Raw genomic sequence first — 13,844 nt, forward strand, 5'->3', positions numbered from 1 at the left:
TGAATAAGAATTTACTTGATTTTTATGTTACAAATTAACTGGTTTTTAATGCTAACATTTATTATCATTATTTTCTAGAACTTTCATAAGGCAAAAAACAATGCCTTTAAAGTAACTTTTTTTTTCAAAATGCTCATATCTTCATGTTGGTTTTTATTCTGATTTTGAAGTATATGTGTTTTATAAACATTGGTGTATGTCTTTCCAGAATTTCTCTATGCATGTATTAATAGACTTTGGAATATAGTTTTATTTACCTAAATAGGTTAATTCTATGCATACCTCTCTTTTTCCTGCTTTTTAAAATTAATATGTAATACATCCTATCTAATAAAGATGGAATATGCTAATTGACCCTCACACCATCGCAAAGATGGCAGCGCCCACAGCCAATAAGGAAAGAGAGAATATGCTAATTGACTGTCACACCCTCAAAGATAGTGGTGCCCACAGCCACAAAATGGCGGCGTCCAGTCCCCTCAGCCCCGCTGGGGCAGCAGGTGCGCAGCAAGGCTGGGCCCACCCCCAGGCGGGCCCAGCTGCTCCACGCACCTGCATCCAGAGTCCCCCAGTCCCCTCAGACCGCCAGCCACCCAGGGCCAGTCCTAGGCGCAGGCAAGCCTTGGATGGTGGCTGCCCAGCAGCCCAGAACTGCCTAAGGCTCAGGTAACCAGGGCTGGCCGAAGCTTGTGCTGCCGGCAGTGGCAGCAGCAGAGGTGTGATGGGGCATCGCCTTCTCCTGATCGCCGGGTCACCTCCCACCCCTGAGGGCTCCTGGACTGTGACAGGGGGCAGGCCAGGCTGAGGGACCTCCCCTCCAGTGCATGAGTTTTCATGCACTGGGCCTCTAGTAGACAATAAAAACATTTAATATTTTAATAGCTATAAAAAGTCTTATTAAGGGCTTTAACATGCACTATTTTCATTTTTAGTGCAGTTGAACATTTTTTATTTGTTTTAGTCATTTGTTTTACTTCTTCGTAGAACTCTTTGTCATGGAATGTTATGTCAGTGCTTTCTGTTATGGTGTTTGTCTTCTTACTATGCTGAATGAATACAGAAATTCTTATATGATATGTATTAAATATTGGTTATAAATGTTGATGGTATGTTGTCCCACTTGTTTTTGTTTTTTATTTATTAATATAATCTTGCCTGAGAGAAGTTATAAATTTGTAGGTAGTCAAATTTCTCATCTTTTCCTCTTTAATACTATCATATTTACAACAGCCATTTCTAGCTGAAGATTTAAAAAGCATTATTCTATATTTAATTCTAGTGTGTTTGAAATATTTGATCATTTTTCATGTGTGCATCTATAATTGCTGAGTTTTGCTTCTTTGTGTATATGTGAGATGGGAATCTTTAAATATTCCCTCCACTATTACATCATGGTTTGAATCACCTCTTTGATCGCACAGTGCCTTTACCTGTCTATCTACTAGTTTTTGTCCCTCAATTGAAGGATTTACAGAAAAGAAAGTTGATCCAGGGGTCCCGCCATCTTGATGACTCACTGGAAGTGAATTTTTTTAAATATATTTTTATTGATTTCAGAGATGAAGGAAGAAGGAGAGGGAGAAGAATAGAATCATTGACAGGCTGCCTTCTGACGAGAGAGAATCATTGACAGGCTGCCTTCTGCATGCTCCCCACTGGAGATCAAGCCCACAACCCGGGTATGTGCCCTTGATCAAAATCATACCCAGGACCTTTCAGTCTGCAGGCCGATGCTCTGTCCACTGAGCCAAACCAGCTAGGGCAAAATATATTTTTTAAAATAATATTTTATTGCTAAAAAATGTTACCCATTATCTGAGCCTTCAGAGAGTCATAATCTTTTTGCTAGTGGAGGATGTTGCCTCAAATTGGTGGCTGCTAACTGATTAGGGTGGTTGCAGAAGGCTCAGATGACTATAGCAATTTTAAAAAAGACAACCATGAAGTTTGCTGAAATTATGAAGTCTTCCTTTTATAAATAATTTCTCTATAGGATATGATTAATGCCATTTTACCCACAGTAGGACTTCTTTCGAAATTGGATTCAATCCTCTTAAACTTTGCCACTGCCTTATCAACTAATTTCTTTTACTATCGAAACCTTTTATTGTAATTCAAAAATTTTCACAGCTTCTTCCCCAGGAGTAGATTCCGTCTCAAGGAACCACTTTCTTTGCTCATCCATAAGAAGCAGTTCCTCATCTGTTAAAAATTTATCATGAGCCCTAACCAGTTTGGTTCAATGGATAGAGCATCGGCCTGTGGACTGAAGGGTCCCAGGTTTGATTCTGGTCAAGGGCACGTACCTTGGTTGTAGGTTCCCCAGACCTGGTTGTTGTGTGTGCAGGAGGCAACCAATCAATGTGTCTCTCTCACATCAATGTTTCTTCTCTGTCTCTCCCACTCCCTTCCACTCTCTCTCTTAAAAAAAAATCAATAGAAAAATAACCTCAAGTGAGGATTAACAACAACAAAAATTGTCATGAGATTGCAACAATTCAGTCACATCTCCAGATTCCACTTCTATTTCTAGTTCTCTTGCTATTTCAACCACATCTACAATTACTTCCTTCATTGAAGTCTTGAACCCCTCAAAGTCAACCATGATGGTTGGAGTCAACTTCTTCCAAATTCCCTGTTAATGTTGATATTTTGATCTCTTCCCATGAATCAAGAATATTCTTAATGGCATCTATAATGCTGAATCCTTTCCAGAAGATTTACTTTTCTATAGCTGCCATAGATAATTATTTCACCAGAGGAATAATTATCTATGGCAGCTATAGTCTTATGAAATGTATTTCTTAAATAATAAAACTTAGAAGTCAAAATTACTCCTTAATCCATGGACTGCAAAATAGATATTGTCTTAAGAGGCATGAAAAGCAACATTAATGTCATTGTACATCTCCATCAGAGCTCTTAGGTGACCAAGTGCCTTATTGATGAACAGTAATATTTTAAAGGGAATTTTTTTTTCTGAGCAGTAGACCTCAATGGAAGGCTTAGAATATTCAGTAAACCATGTTATACCCAAATATGCTGTCATCCAGGCTATTTTGTTGCATTTATAGAGCACAGGCAGAGTATATTTAGCATAATTCTTAAGGGCCCTGGTATTTTCAGGATGATAAATGAGCACTGGCTTCAGCTTAAAGTCACAGCTGCACTAGTCCCTCACAGGAGAGTCAGCCTATCCTTTGAAGCCAGACACTGACTTCTCTTCTCCAGCTATGAAAGTTCTACATGAAATCTTCTTTCAATATACAGCTGTTTTTTCTATATTGAAAAATCTGTTGTTTAGTGTAGTCACCTTCATTCATTATCTTAGCTTAGATCTTCTGGATAACTTCCTGCAGCTTCTACATCAGCATTTGTTGCTTCACCTTGCACTGCTTTGTTATGGAGATGGCTTCCTTCCTTAAATCTCAGGAACCAACCTCTGCTAGCTTTCAAGGCAAGCCTCTGAATTACAGGATATACACTTTGCTGGTGATGTCTGAGATCTGTTGTTCCTTGATCTCCTTGACACTCCCTTTTATTTGCTGTCAGCTTCTTCCTGATTTCAGCTGCTCTTATATTTTCCTTATTGTGAATAAGAAAACCTCATATGACTATGCAAAAGCATACTAAAAACAACTGGTACTGTGTAAAGGTAGGTGTTTTGTTTTGTTTTTTCTATTATTGTTTTCAGTGTGATCGCAACCAAGATGGTGTATTGGTACCTGGAGATTTAGCCCCACAAAAGTTGAGTGAAGACAAAATAGCCCTAGCCAGTTTGGCAGAGCATCAGCCCGTGGACTGAAGGATCTTGGGTTCACTTCCGGTCAAGGGCATATACCTTGGTTGCAGGCTCCATACCCAGTCTGGGCTAGTGCGGAAGGCAACCAATCAATGTGTCTCTCTCACATCAATGTTTCCCTCTCTTTGTCTCTCCCCTCCCTTCCACTCTATCCAAAAACCAGTGGAAAAGTATCCTCTAAATTTTGGTGAGGATTAACAAAAACAAACAAACAACAACAACAAAAAGATAGACAAAAATAAAATATTTGAAGGTTACTGACATATAAAGCTTGTAAATCTCTATAATTCTAAATGATTATTTTATTTTCTGTTTAAAGGAAAAAATAGAAAGCACATAAGTAAAAAAAACAGTCTCCAAAAAGGTAAGAACAAATGTGAGGATTCACACCTTACTACAGACCTAGTCTTCCTGCCAGATCCTGTTTACTACAGACCTAGTCTTCCTGCCAGATCCTGTTTTTGCCATAGCCCCGAAATAGCCTATGGGCTTCATAGCTAATGGATTATTTAGAGTACATATTGAATTGTTGTAACAAAGAGACCCCAAAATACAGTGGCCTAAATCACATAATATGTTTCTCTTTCATCAAACAGGTAGGAAGAACCTGCCCATTTCTTCTGAGTATTTCTGTCACCATATATTCATGTATGGCACATAATAAGCATGTGTTCACTATTAGCTCTCATTATTATTATTCTCAGTGTTCCTTGAGATGCAAATTAAACTCTGTCTTAAATTCCTTTTTTAATTAATGTGAGTATAAATAAATTAGGATTAATGAGAGGGTAAAGAAAATGAAATCTAAAATTAAACTTGCTTAAACATTTAAGGCTTGGTAAATATAAGGCTATGGGTTATATATTTTTCTTTATATGTTGGGCTCTTGAAAAGTTACAGTAAAATGGAATGTTTAAAAAGCACTATTATATACAATGTGATTTTTCACAGTGTCTGTTTTTATTTTTTCAGTGAGAAACAGAGGCAGAGATAAAATCCAGTCTCTGAATAACAGAGTCCCAAGGAAAAGAAGCAAACTAAAAGGTAAAAATTTTAAAGATACATTTTCAATTACTAAACACCTAAATTCTCGGGCTATATTCTTTGCTTTAAGTAACAAACCTATTTCCCTAATCACTTTATGTAATTATACTAACTGTTGAGGAATATATCAGATTTAGTCAATTCCAAAATGCATCAGGGATTGAAAGATAACACTGCAAACAAGTAACTTGGTAATGAATCCACAAACAGAACCCAGGGCACAGGGGCCATGGCAGGGCCAGCTCTGCTGAACTGCTAACGTTCTAGTTGGAAATACAGCTGGGTTGTTTTTCTAAAACACTACTATTTGCAATGCAATTTTATAAACAAGAGACATTTATGTTATTTTTCTCCCATAGGGACAAAAGCAGTCAACACCAGGCCTTTGAAAAGAAGCAGAAAAAGAGGTAAAAAGAAGTGATTAATATACTTTTAGTAATTAAGCATCTAAATTTTTATTTCATGCTCTGTTTTCTGAGTGACCAATCAATTTCTTAATTGGCTTATAGAGCCTGTAACAAACGTCAGGGTAGTCATCGGCCTTGGCAATTTCAACAATACAACAGGTTGCTGATAACACCCACTTTATTAATGTTGATCAGTTGACCTGTGAGAGAGCACAAGCCTTCTTGGGCTTATGAAGGGCTCCCTTCACTACACTGATAACTTTTAAGGAGAAAAATATGAAGTGTGTGACTAACTTGCTGTTTAGTTGACCCTTCTCTTGATCACATAGAGACCCATCGGTTGCCCACCAAGGGGGGCCCTGAGTGGTAATATAAGAGTTGTGTCCTAATTTCTAACATTCCTTTGATTGTGTAATTTTGGCTTGTCATTTCTTCTTTTTGCCTCAATTTCCTCCTCTGTAAATGGGTGAGTGGCAGATGAACTCAACTGAGTGGCCTCCTAGGCCCTCTCCAGCTTTGAAAGAACTGACTCTGAAAGGACCAGGGACAACCTACCCTCCCCATCCCAGACAGAAGCCTGTGTGCATCTTTCATGGATCCCCCTCAATGTTGGCCAGAAGGACAGGAGTAGGTGCTGCTGCTACTAAAGTTCATTTTAAGACTTTCAGCCTGGCTGATGTGGCACAGTGGTTGAGCGCCGAGCTATGAACCAGAGGTCACGGTTCGATTCCTGGGCAGGGTACATGCCCAGGTTGCCAGCTCGATCCTCAGTGGTGAACATGCAGGAGGCAGCCTATCAATGATTCTCTTTCATCAGTGATGTTCCTCTCTCTCTCCCTCTCCCTTCTTCTCTGAAATCAATAAAAATATATTTTTTAAAAGACTTTCAATCCCTACTTCAGCAGAATCAGAGCCAGTGCCCCACCCCAAGGATGTACAGCAGACCTCTTCCCGGGGGACCTGCAGTTTCTTCTAGAGCACCTGGCCCTGAATCACAGAAGGAAAGCCACACAGAACGTTCACATGAAAGAGAAGTGAAACAAGGCAGAGAGCAAGGAGGGAAGGCAGACTGTTCCTGCTAAGTTCCCCATTGTCATCCTGCTCTCTGTTCCCCCAGCGGGGCCTCAGATGGGGAGACAATACTAAAAATTGAGGGGGATTTTTCCATCCACATAATTCAAAGTAATAATATGGCTAGAAATCTTCCTTAAAAAACAGGAGAAAAATCATTGTGCAATAGGTAGTTGTGGCCAAAAGCTTGGGAATTCAGGTCCTTCACATGAGGCTGTTACGCAGGATTTCAGAGAACAGAAGTGGAGGATGATATAATCATTGTGTGTCTAACCTGCCATGAAAGAAAAACGTTGATCATGGGGAAACTCCCTCCAATACATTTTGATTTATAAAAGAAGGCTCTCAAGATGGGTGAGAAGGAAGAAGGCACAGTTAGAAGAAGGTGGAATGAAAATAATAATGATAATAGTAATAATAATAATAATAATAATAATAATGCTTCCTTGCAGGTCCAAGAATTCCCAGAGATAAACATATAAACTTTAAACTCCCTATACTTCCCGTGACCTGTGGCCCAGCAAAGGGGATGTTATATAAAGAGAAAATGAAACAAGGTAAGTTTCCTGGTCTTCTACACTTTTCAACTAGAAACCACCCATGTGGATATTATTTTGTTCAGGGGCTAGACACCTGTGTCAGGGTCTCCACGACAATCCCAAGGTTTGGTGATTTACTAAGCGGGCTCACAGGACTCAGCATATAGTCTAATTCATTGCTGTGATTTATTAAGTTGATACAAAGCAAAATCAGCAAAGGAAAAACGCATACAGGACAAAGTCTAAAGAAAATAGGTGCCAGTTTCCAAGGGTCCTCTCCCAGTGGAGTCATACAGGACACATTTAATTCTCCAGCAACAAACCATAACAGCACATGTGAGATGTTGTCTCTCAGGGAAGCTGCCCTGAGCCTAGGAGTCACAGGGTTTTTACCAGGAGTTAGCCACATAGGTACACTTTACCTCGCATCTGCCAAAATTCCAGACTTCCAAAAGGAAAGCAAGTGTTCAGCACATGCCACATGGGAACGGTGGGACCCCTCCCAGAATCCAGACTTTCAGATGTCAGCCAAGGAGCAGCCTTGGAAGCAGACATTTCTAAAGATAGTTGTCTCAGGTTTTCTCTGTTAGGTCTTTTCTGCACAGCATCTCGGATAGACTGGAGGAAAGATGACATTTCCTCACTTTTAAAATTCATAAACATTAGCTTACCAGGCCATCTCTCCTTTCCCCCAAGGAAAAAGTCCCTATAATGCCCATTTATCACCCAAGTGCTTCAATATCAGGGTAGAAGTGTACACATTTGAGAAATACAACAACAACTTCACAGCCCCATTCCCTGCAACACCTATACCACCTTATGCTAGCCAGGAGCACAGGTTTTAGAATCAGGATACCTGGCTTCAAGTTTCAGCTATACCAAGAGTGTCTGTTGCAACTGGACCAAGCTATTCTTCTCTCTCATCCTAAACTTCCTCCTCTACAAAACGGGAATAGTAATAAAACTTGCTTCACCATATTATTATGAGGAAAAAATGAAATAACAGATATAAAATAATTTACAAATTATGATTGTTGAAGTACAGCACAAATGTTTGGCAGCCACGATTGATTCCCCCTCCCAAAATAGAATTCTTTAGTCACCAACAAGTATAAATGTGTGCCCTATGACTATATTGCATGTGAGTAATTTAACTTTTCCTACTACATAACATTTCCATAATTACTTTCCGCATAAAATAGCCATGAATCCAAAATATGAGAAATAATTGCTTCCATTAACTGGATGATCATCATTGCACAAGACTAGACAGACATGGCTGTGGTGACAGCTGCCACATGGCTGCCTGTGTGACCTCATCTGTCTTCTCTGAAATTCAGCCTGGCTCTATCCTGAGTCTCAGAGAAGGGAAAGGAAAGAATCCTGGTCTTCTTTTTTTTTTTTTAGAGTTATTCTTTTTTTCTCTCTCTTTTGAATATAATTAAATGCTTTGTAAAAGCAAATGTTAGTAATAATTATTGCCCTTCTCATTGCACAAAGAAAGTGTGCACACAAGGTAGGAAGTCCCTTCCATCACCGCTCTTCAGGTTGTTGTGGGGCCCCTGAGAGGGAACTCAGCTCTCCTGTGTTGCTGATTCTAAGTCCAAAATGGGTGATAGGAGGCCAAGTTCTCCGCAGGCGTCCTCAAACTACGGCCCGTGGGCCACATGCAGGTGTGTTTGCCGTTTTGTATTTTTACTTCAAAATAAGATATGTGCAGTGTGCATAGGAATTTGTTCATAATTTTTTTAAAACTATAGTCCTGCCCTCCAATGGTCTGAGGGACAGTGAACTGGCCCCCTGTTTAAAAAGTTTGAGGACCCCTGTAGGGGTTTTCACAGTCAGGGGCACTCACTGGCAACAAAGGGAGCTCAGCCTGTCTTGCCTGGTCTCACAGGAATCTCGGCAAAGTGTATAAGGACAGAGAATGGGAAGCAGCTCACCCTCAAGGAATTTGAAATTGAAGGAAACCACGAAAGGTCCAAGAATTGGAAGATGAGTGTGCGCTGCGGTGGATATCCCCTGAAATGCCTGATTCAGGTATTCTAATGACAAAGGGCTTCCATTAAGGATGGAGTGTCATAGTTCACAAACTCCAAGCTTTATCAATGTTCAGAAAACCATCATGACTTCCCTTGCACAGGTCACAATGCATGCTATTACTAACTAACATTCCACTCCCATGTTATGTTGGCCAGTTTATCACAGTGTAATCCTCTAAGTGCATGAACTCTTCTCTCTTTGAAGGTAGACAGTAATTGTAGTCTTGACTCTGTCACTAGTAGTTGCCACTGTGTAATATGGTCACAAGAAAGTAATTTAAATAGGGGGATTGGGGAGGGGGGGCAGAGAAGGCTATCTTATAGGCTTTGGGGACCAATAAAGTAGCATAGTAACATATCTGGGAAGCAGCTGGAAATACCAAGCTCAAAACAGTAGAAAAAGTACAGAAGTACAAAGAGGACACAAAGACTCCTCATAGCATTAATCTCATTTCTCTTTCAGAAAAAAATTCTACCAGACCCACCGAGAAGAAGAAAGGTAATTATCGCATGACTTTCTGCCAATATCTCACCTATCATATTGTTGATTTTCCATTGTTCTGGCCTTATTCTATAGCTCCTAACTTCATTAATTCTAGCAAAATTTGATTTTATAATATGGGGATTTTTGCATTTGCTGCTTTCAAACATTACAGTATCTAGACCAGAACTTCTTTTTATATATATAAATCTTTATTGTTCAGATAATTACAATTGTCCCTCTTCCCCCCCCCCCCCATAGCTCCCCTCCACCCGGTTCCCACCCCACCCTCTGCCCTTACCCCCCCCCCGCCACTGTCCTCATCCATAGGTGTACGGTTTTTGTCCAGTCTCTTCCCATACCCCGTACACCCCTTTCCCCCTGAGAATTGTCAGTCCACTCCCTTTCTATGCCCCTGATTCTATTATATTCACCAGTTTATTGTGTTCATCAGATTTTTTATTCCTTGATTTTTAGATTCACTTGTTGATAGATATGTATTTGTTGTTCATAATTTTTATCTTTACCTTTTTCTTCTTCTTCCTCTTCTTAAAGAATACCTTTCAGCATTTCGTATAATACTGGTTTGGCGGTGATGAACTCCTTTAGCTTTTTCTTATCTGTGAAGCTCTTTATCTGCCCTTCAATTCTGAATGATAGCTTTTCTGGGTAGAGTAATCTTGGTTGTAGGTTCTTGCTATTCATCACTTTGAATATTTCTTGCCACTCCCTTCTGACCTGCATAGTTTCTGTTGAGAAATCAGCTGACAATCGTATGGGTATTCCCTTGTAGGTAACTAACTGTATTTCTATTGCTGCTTTTAAGATTCTCTCTTTGGCCGAAACTGGTTTGGCTCAGTGGTTAGAGTGTCAGCCTGTGGACTGAAGGGTCCCATGTTCGATTCTGGTCAAGGGCACGTGCATTGGTTGTGGGCACATCCCCAGTGGGAGGTGTGCAAGAGGCAGCTGATCAATGTTTCTCTCTCATCGATGTTTCTAGCTCTCTATTCCTCTCCATTACTCTCTGTAAAAAATCAATAAAATATATTTTTTTTAAAAAAATAAAGAAAATGGAGCTTTGCTTTAAAAAAAAAAAAAAAGATTCTCTCTTTGTCTTTTGCCCTTGGCATTTTAATTATGATGTGTCTTGATGTGGTCCTCTTTGGATTCCTTTTCTTTGGGGTTCTCTATGCTTCCTGGACTTGTAAGTCTATTTCTTTCACCAGGTGGGGGAAGTTTTTGTCATTATTTCTTCAAATAGGTTTTCAGTATCTTGCTCTCTCTCTTCTTCTGGCACCCCCATAATTCTGATGTTGGTACACTTGAAGTTGTCCCAGAGGCTCCTTACACTATCTTCATATTTTTGGATTCTTTTTTCTAAATTTTGCTTTTCTGTTTGGGTGTTTTTTGCTTCTTTGTATTTCAAATCTTTTACTTGATTTTTGGGATCCTCTAGTCTGCTGTTGGAAATCTGTATATATTTTTTTTTATTTCAGTCAGTGTATGCTTAATTTCTAGTTGGTCCTTTTCCATATCCTCAATGGTCTCACTAAATTTATTGGCCTTTTCTAGAAAATTCTTGAAAAACCTTATAACCGTGGTTTTGAACTCTATATCCAGTCATTTGCTTTCCTCCATTTCTTTCATTTGTGACCTGTTTCTTTGTCTTCACATTTCGGCTGCTTCCCTGTGTTGGTAGAGTGGCTTTGTGTGCTAGGTGTCCTATAGGGCCCAGTGGCTCAGCCTCCCCAGTTACCTGAGGTGGACACTCTTGGTCCACCCCTTTGTGGGCTGTGTGCACAGTCTTGTTGTAGTTAAGCCTTGATTGTTGTTGGTATCACTGGGATGAATTGACTTCCAGGCCAATTGGCTATGAGGATCAGCTGTGTCTATGATGGGAGAATTTCTGTGCTGGAGACACCCTTATGAGGCAATGCTTGCTTCAGTGGGGCTTTGACACTCACTGAGTCTGCCCCCTGAGTGTGTCCCTATGGATCTGAGGAGTTATAATCTGGATGGTCCTACTCTTACCCCTGGGCTCTTGGATCCCCAAGGAGGTGCTAATTTAGCCTCTGCCTGAGGCCACCCAGCAGGAGCTACGGAGAGATCTGCAGATTCCTCTTCTTTGTTTGGGTTTTGGAGGTGCCCAGATGAGGCCTAGCTGTGAAGGCCTGCTGTGGGGTCTTGGGCCTTCTTTTGGATGTTCTGGTCTCACTGACTCAGATGCATTTTGTTAGGTAAGTTTAAATTTCAAAGGACCAGGCCATTCATTTGCAAAAGCCTCTTCGCACAGCTTGGATGGGGTGGAGTCTCAGGGTGGAGCAAACAGCAATGGCTTCCTATTAGCCCTACCCCAAGAGGCCCTCGGGTCTCAGTGTCCCTTGGTAATCACTGCAAGCACCTCTAAGAGAAAGCTGCCCTAGAGTTCCGCCCGATGCCAGACAGTCCAGTTTCTCCCAATATGTGTCTGGGTCCCCAGAGTCTCGCCCAGAACTGGAGTTCAGAGCAATCGTGAGCTTGTGTCTCCCTCCGGACTGAAAAAGCCAGCCGCATACTCAGTTGCCAGCCCTCTCTGCGCGCGCACCTCCATACCTCTGCACTTTACTTCCACAGCTCCTCTGAGTCTCAGTGTGCTTTTCTCTTCCCTTTTAGTTGTAGAATTTCCACTCAGCCAGCCTTCCTGTGGTTCTGGATGATGTCCGTTTTGTCTTTTAGTTGTAGTTTTGAAGTTGTTGTGCGAGGTAGCAAGTTTAGGTGTTTACCTATGCTGCCATCTTGTTTTTTTCTCTCATTATTTTTTAAATTGCGTGTAAAATATACATATTGGCCCTAACTGGTTTGGCTCAGTGGATAGAGTGTCTGCTTGTGGACTGAAGGGTCCAAGGTTTGATTCCAGTCAAGGGCATGTACCTTGGTTGCAGGCACATCCCCAGTATGGGGTGTGCAAGAGGTGGCTGATAGATGTTTCTCTGTCATCTATCTAGACCAGAACTTCTTTAAGCATTAAAACATAAGAGATAGAGGTGAGAATAAGCCTTTAAAATAGATAATGAGTCAGAGCTGACCTTACATGATTGTTTCAACTTCATTGTCTAACATGGAGAATAACTCATGGGGTGGGGTGGGGTTCTAGGACACCCAGAGATGCAGGCAGTTACATGGCCACCTCTTTGGTCATTATGCCTTGGGTCCACTAGGTGGTTTCTCTATAGCCTCTCTGCCCCAGCTGAGGTAGTCATTGCCCCAGGCTGAAAGGAGGCCCAGTCATTTCACAGATACCCAAGGTCAATGCAAGCCCTTGGGATTCAGGAAAAAGTGGAGAGGTACTCACCTTCAAGAAAAGATGCAGAACTGGGACTTTGTACCCATTTATCTTTAGAGCTGTGTCCCAGGAGAGCTGCAGAAGGCTGTGGAGTCTGAAAAAACATTTGTATGGCACCCAGGACTCTGGGCCCTGTGGTCACTGGGGGCTGTGGATGATGAGTTCTCAGTACAAGCCTCTCATTTAAGCTCCAACTCCATCTGTGAAAACCAGGGACAGCCTCCCTCCCTACAGGGCTTCACAAAAGCCACCTTGGGTCTAAGTTCCACAGAATGGAATTTGCATTGGGCAAAACCATCACTAACACATAATTTAATGTTTTTTATTCTCCAATTAGATATATAGACTCACAAAAGCAGATGTAAAGCAAAGGGAAAGCATTAATCCTTTGTATAAAAAGTATGCTCAAATGTGTGGTTAATGAAAACTTGTATTCAATATTGTCACTCAATCTTATTCTATTTTCTATAGATAATACCAGAGTCTCACAGTGATAACATTACTGACCCATATGTAAGTACTGCCACCTGTAACCCAAAAATAATCCAGGCCTTTTCAGTACATTATCTCTGTCATTGTCGTCTTTCCCTGAAGCATGCTCACACTGAGTTAGAACATGTTACTATGTGTGATGAGCAGAGAACAGCAGATGCAATACCCACACCAGGTAGATGGTTCTGGAGTTGGGTGTCTCAATATGAAAGCACCCTTTCCATTTGTTTGGTGGAAACCATCCTGTTTTCCTATTAGTATGGGAGGCAGAGCTCTAAACCACTGGGGTCTCTAGAAATGGGTCTTGGAGTAGAAATAGGCAAGGCTGGCCTGAAGATTAGGGGTAGGGAGCAAATTCGAGAGGATAGCAGAATTTTAAAGAAAACAGAAGGGAAGAGAAGGAAAATCTCAAACATCCACTCCATGGTGCAGGTAGTGATAAGATGGTTTCATACATCAAACAAAAGGAACAGGCCTCACCAGGCTGGTAAGTTCAAGGTGTACATCCTGTCATGAGTCCTGCAGAGAAATGTACTCAGGGCAAGAGAATCCTTTATGGATCCACTTCATTGTGTAACATGGGAAAATAACTAATGGAGTTGGGGGGGGGGGGGTCCTAGGACACTCAGAGAGGCAGGTGGTGA

General features: G+C 41.0%; 1 protein-coding gene across 6 annotated transcripts in view; it reads left to right on the forward strand.

Moving 5' to 3' along the window:
• LOC307106285 (cell division cycle 5-like protein) overlaps positions 1-13,844 on the forward strand; it is a 71,634-nt gene that overhangs the window by 50,706 nt on the left and 7,084 nt on the right. For 4 of the 6 annotated variants that reach the window (XR_013814104.1, XR_013814105.1, XM_079782636.1 and 1 more), the window contains 7 exons: positions 4,122-4,166; positions 4,775-4,846; positions 5,206-5,253; positions 6,777-6,881; positions 8,761-8,903; positions 9,369-9,404; positions 13,180-13,221. Coding sequence is in view for 4 of the 6 variants with exons in the window: in XM_079782636.1 (XP_079638762.1) it covers positions 4,122-4,166; positions 4,775-4,846; positions 5,206-5,253; positions 6,777-6,881; positions 8,761-8,903; positions 9,369-9,404; positions 13,180-13,221 (491 nt within the window). In the remaining 2 variants the exon portion in view is untranslated. The remainder of the gene's footprint in view (positions 1-4,121; positions 4,167-4,774; positions 4,847-5,205; positions 5,254-6,776; positions 6,882-8,760; positions 8,904-9,368; positions 9,405-13,179; positions 13,222-13,844) is intronic. The other 2 variants (XM_079782637.1, XM_079782639.1) reach the window with 1 other exon arrangement.

This window comes from Cnephaeus nilssonii, assembly GCF_951640355.1.
Source record: "Cnephaeus nilssonii genome assembly, chromosome: 10".
Lineage (NCBI taxonomy): Eukaryota > Metazoa > Chordata > Mammalia > Chiroptera > Vespertilionidae > Cnephaeus > Cnephaeus nilssonii.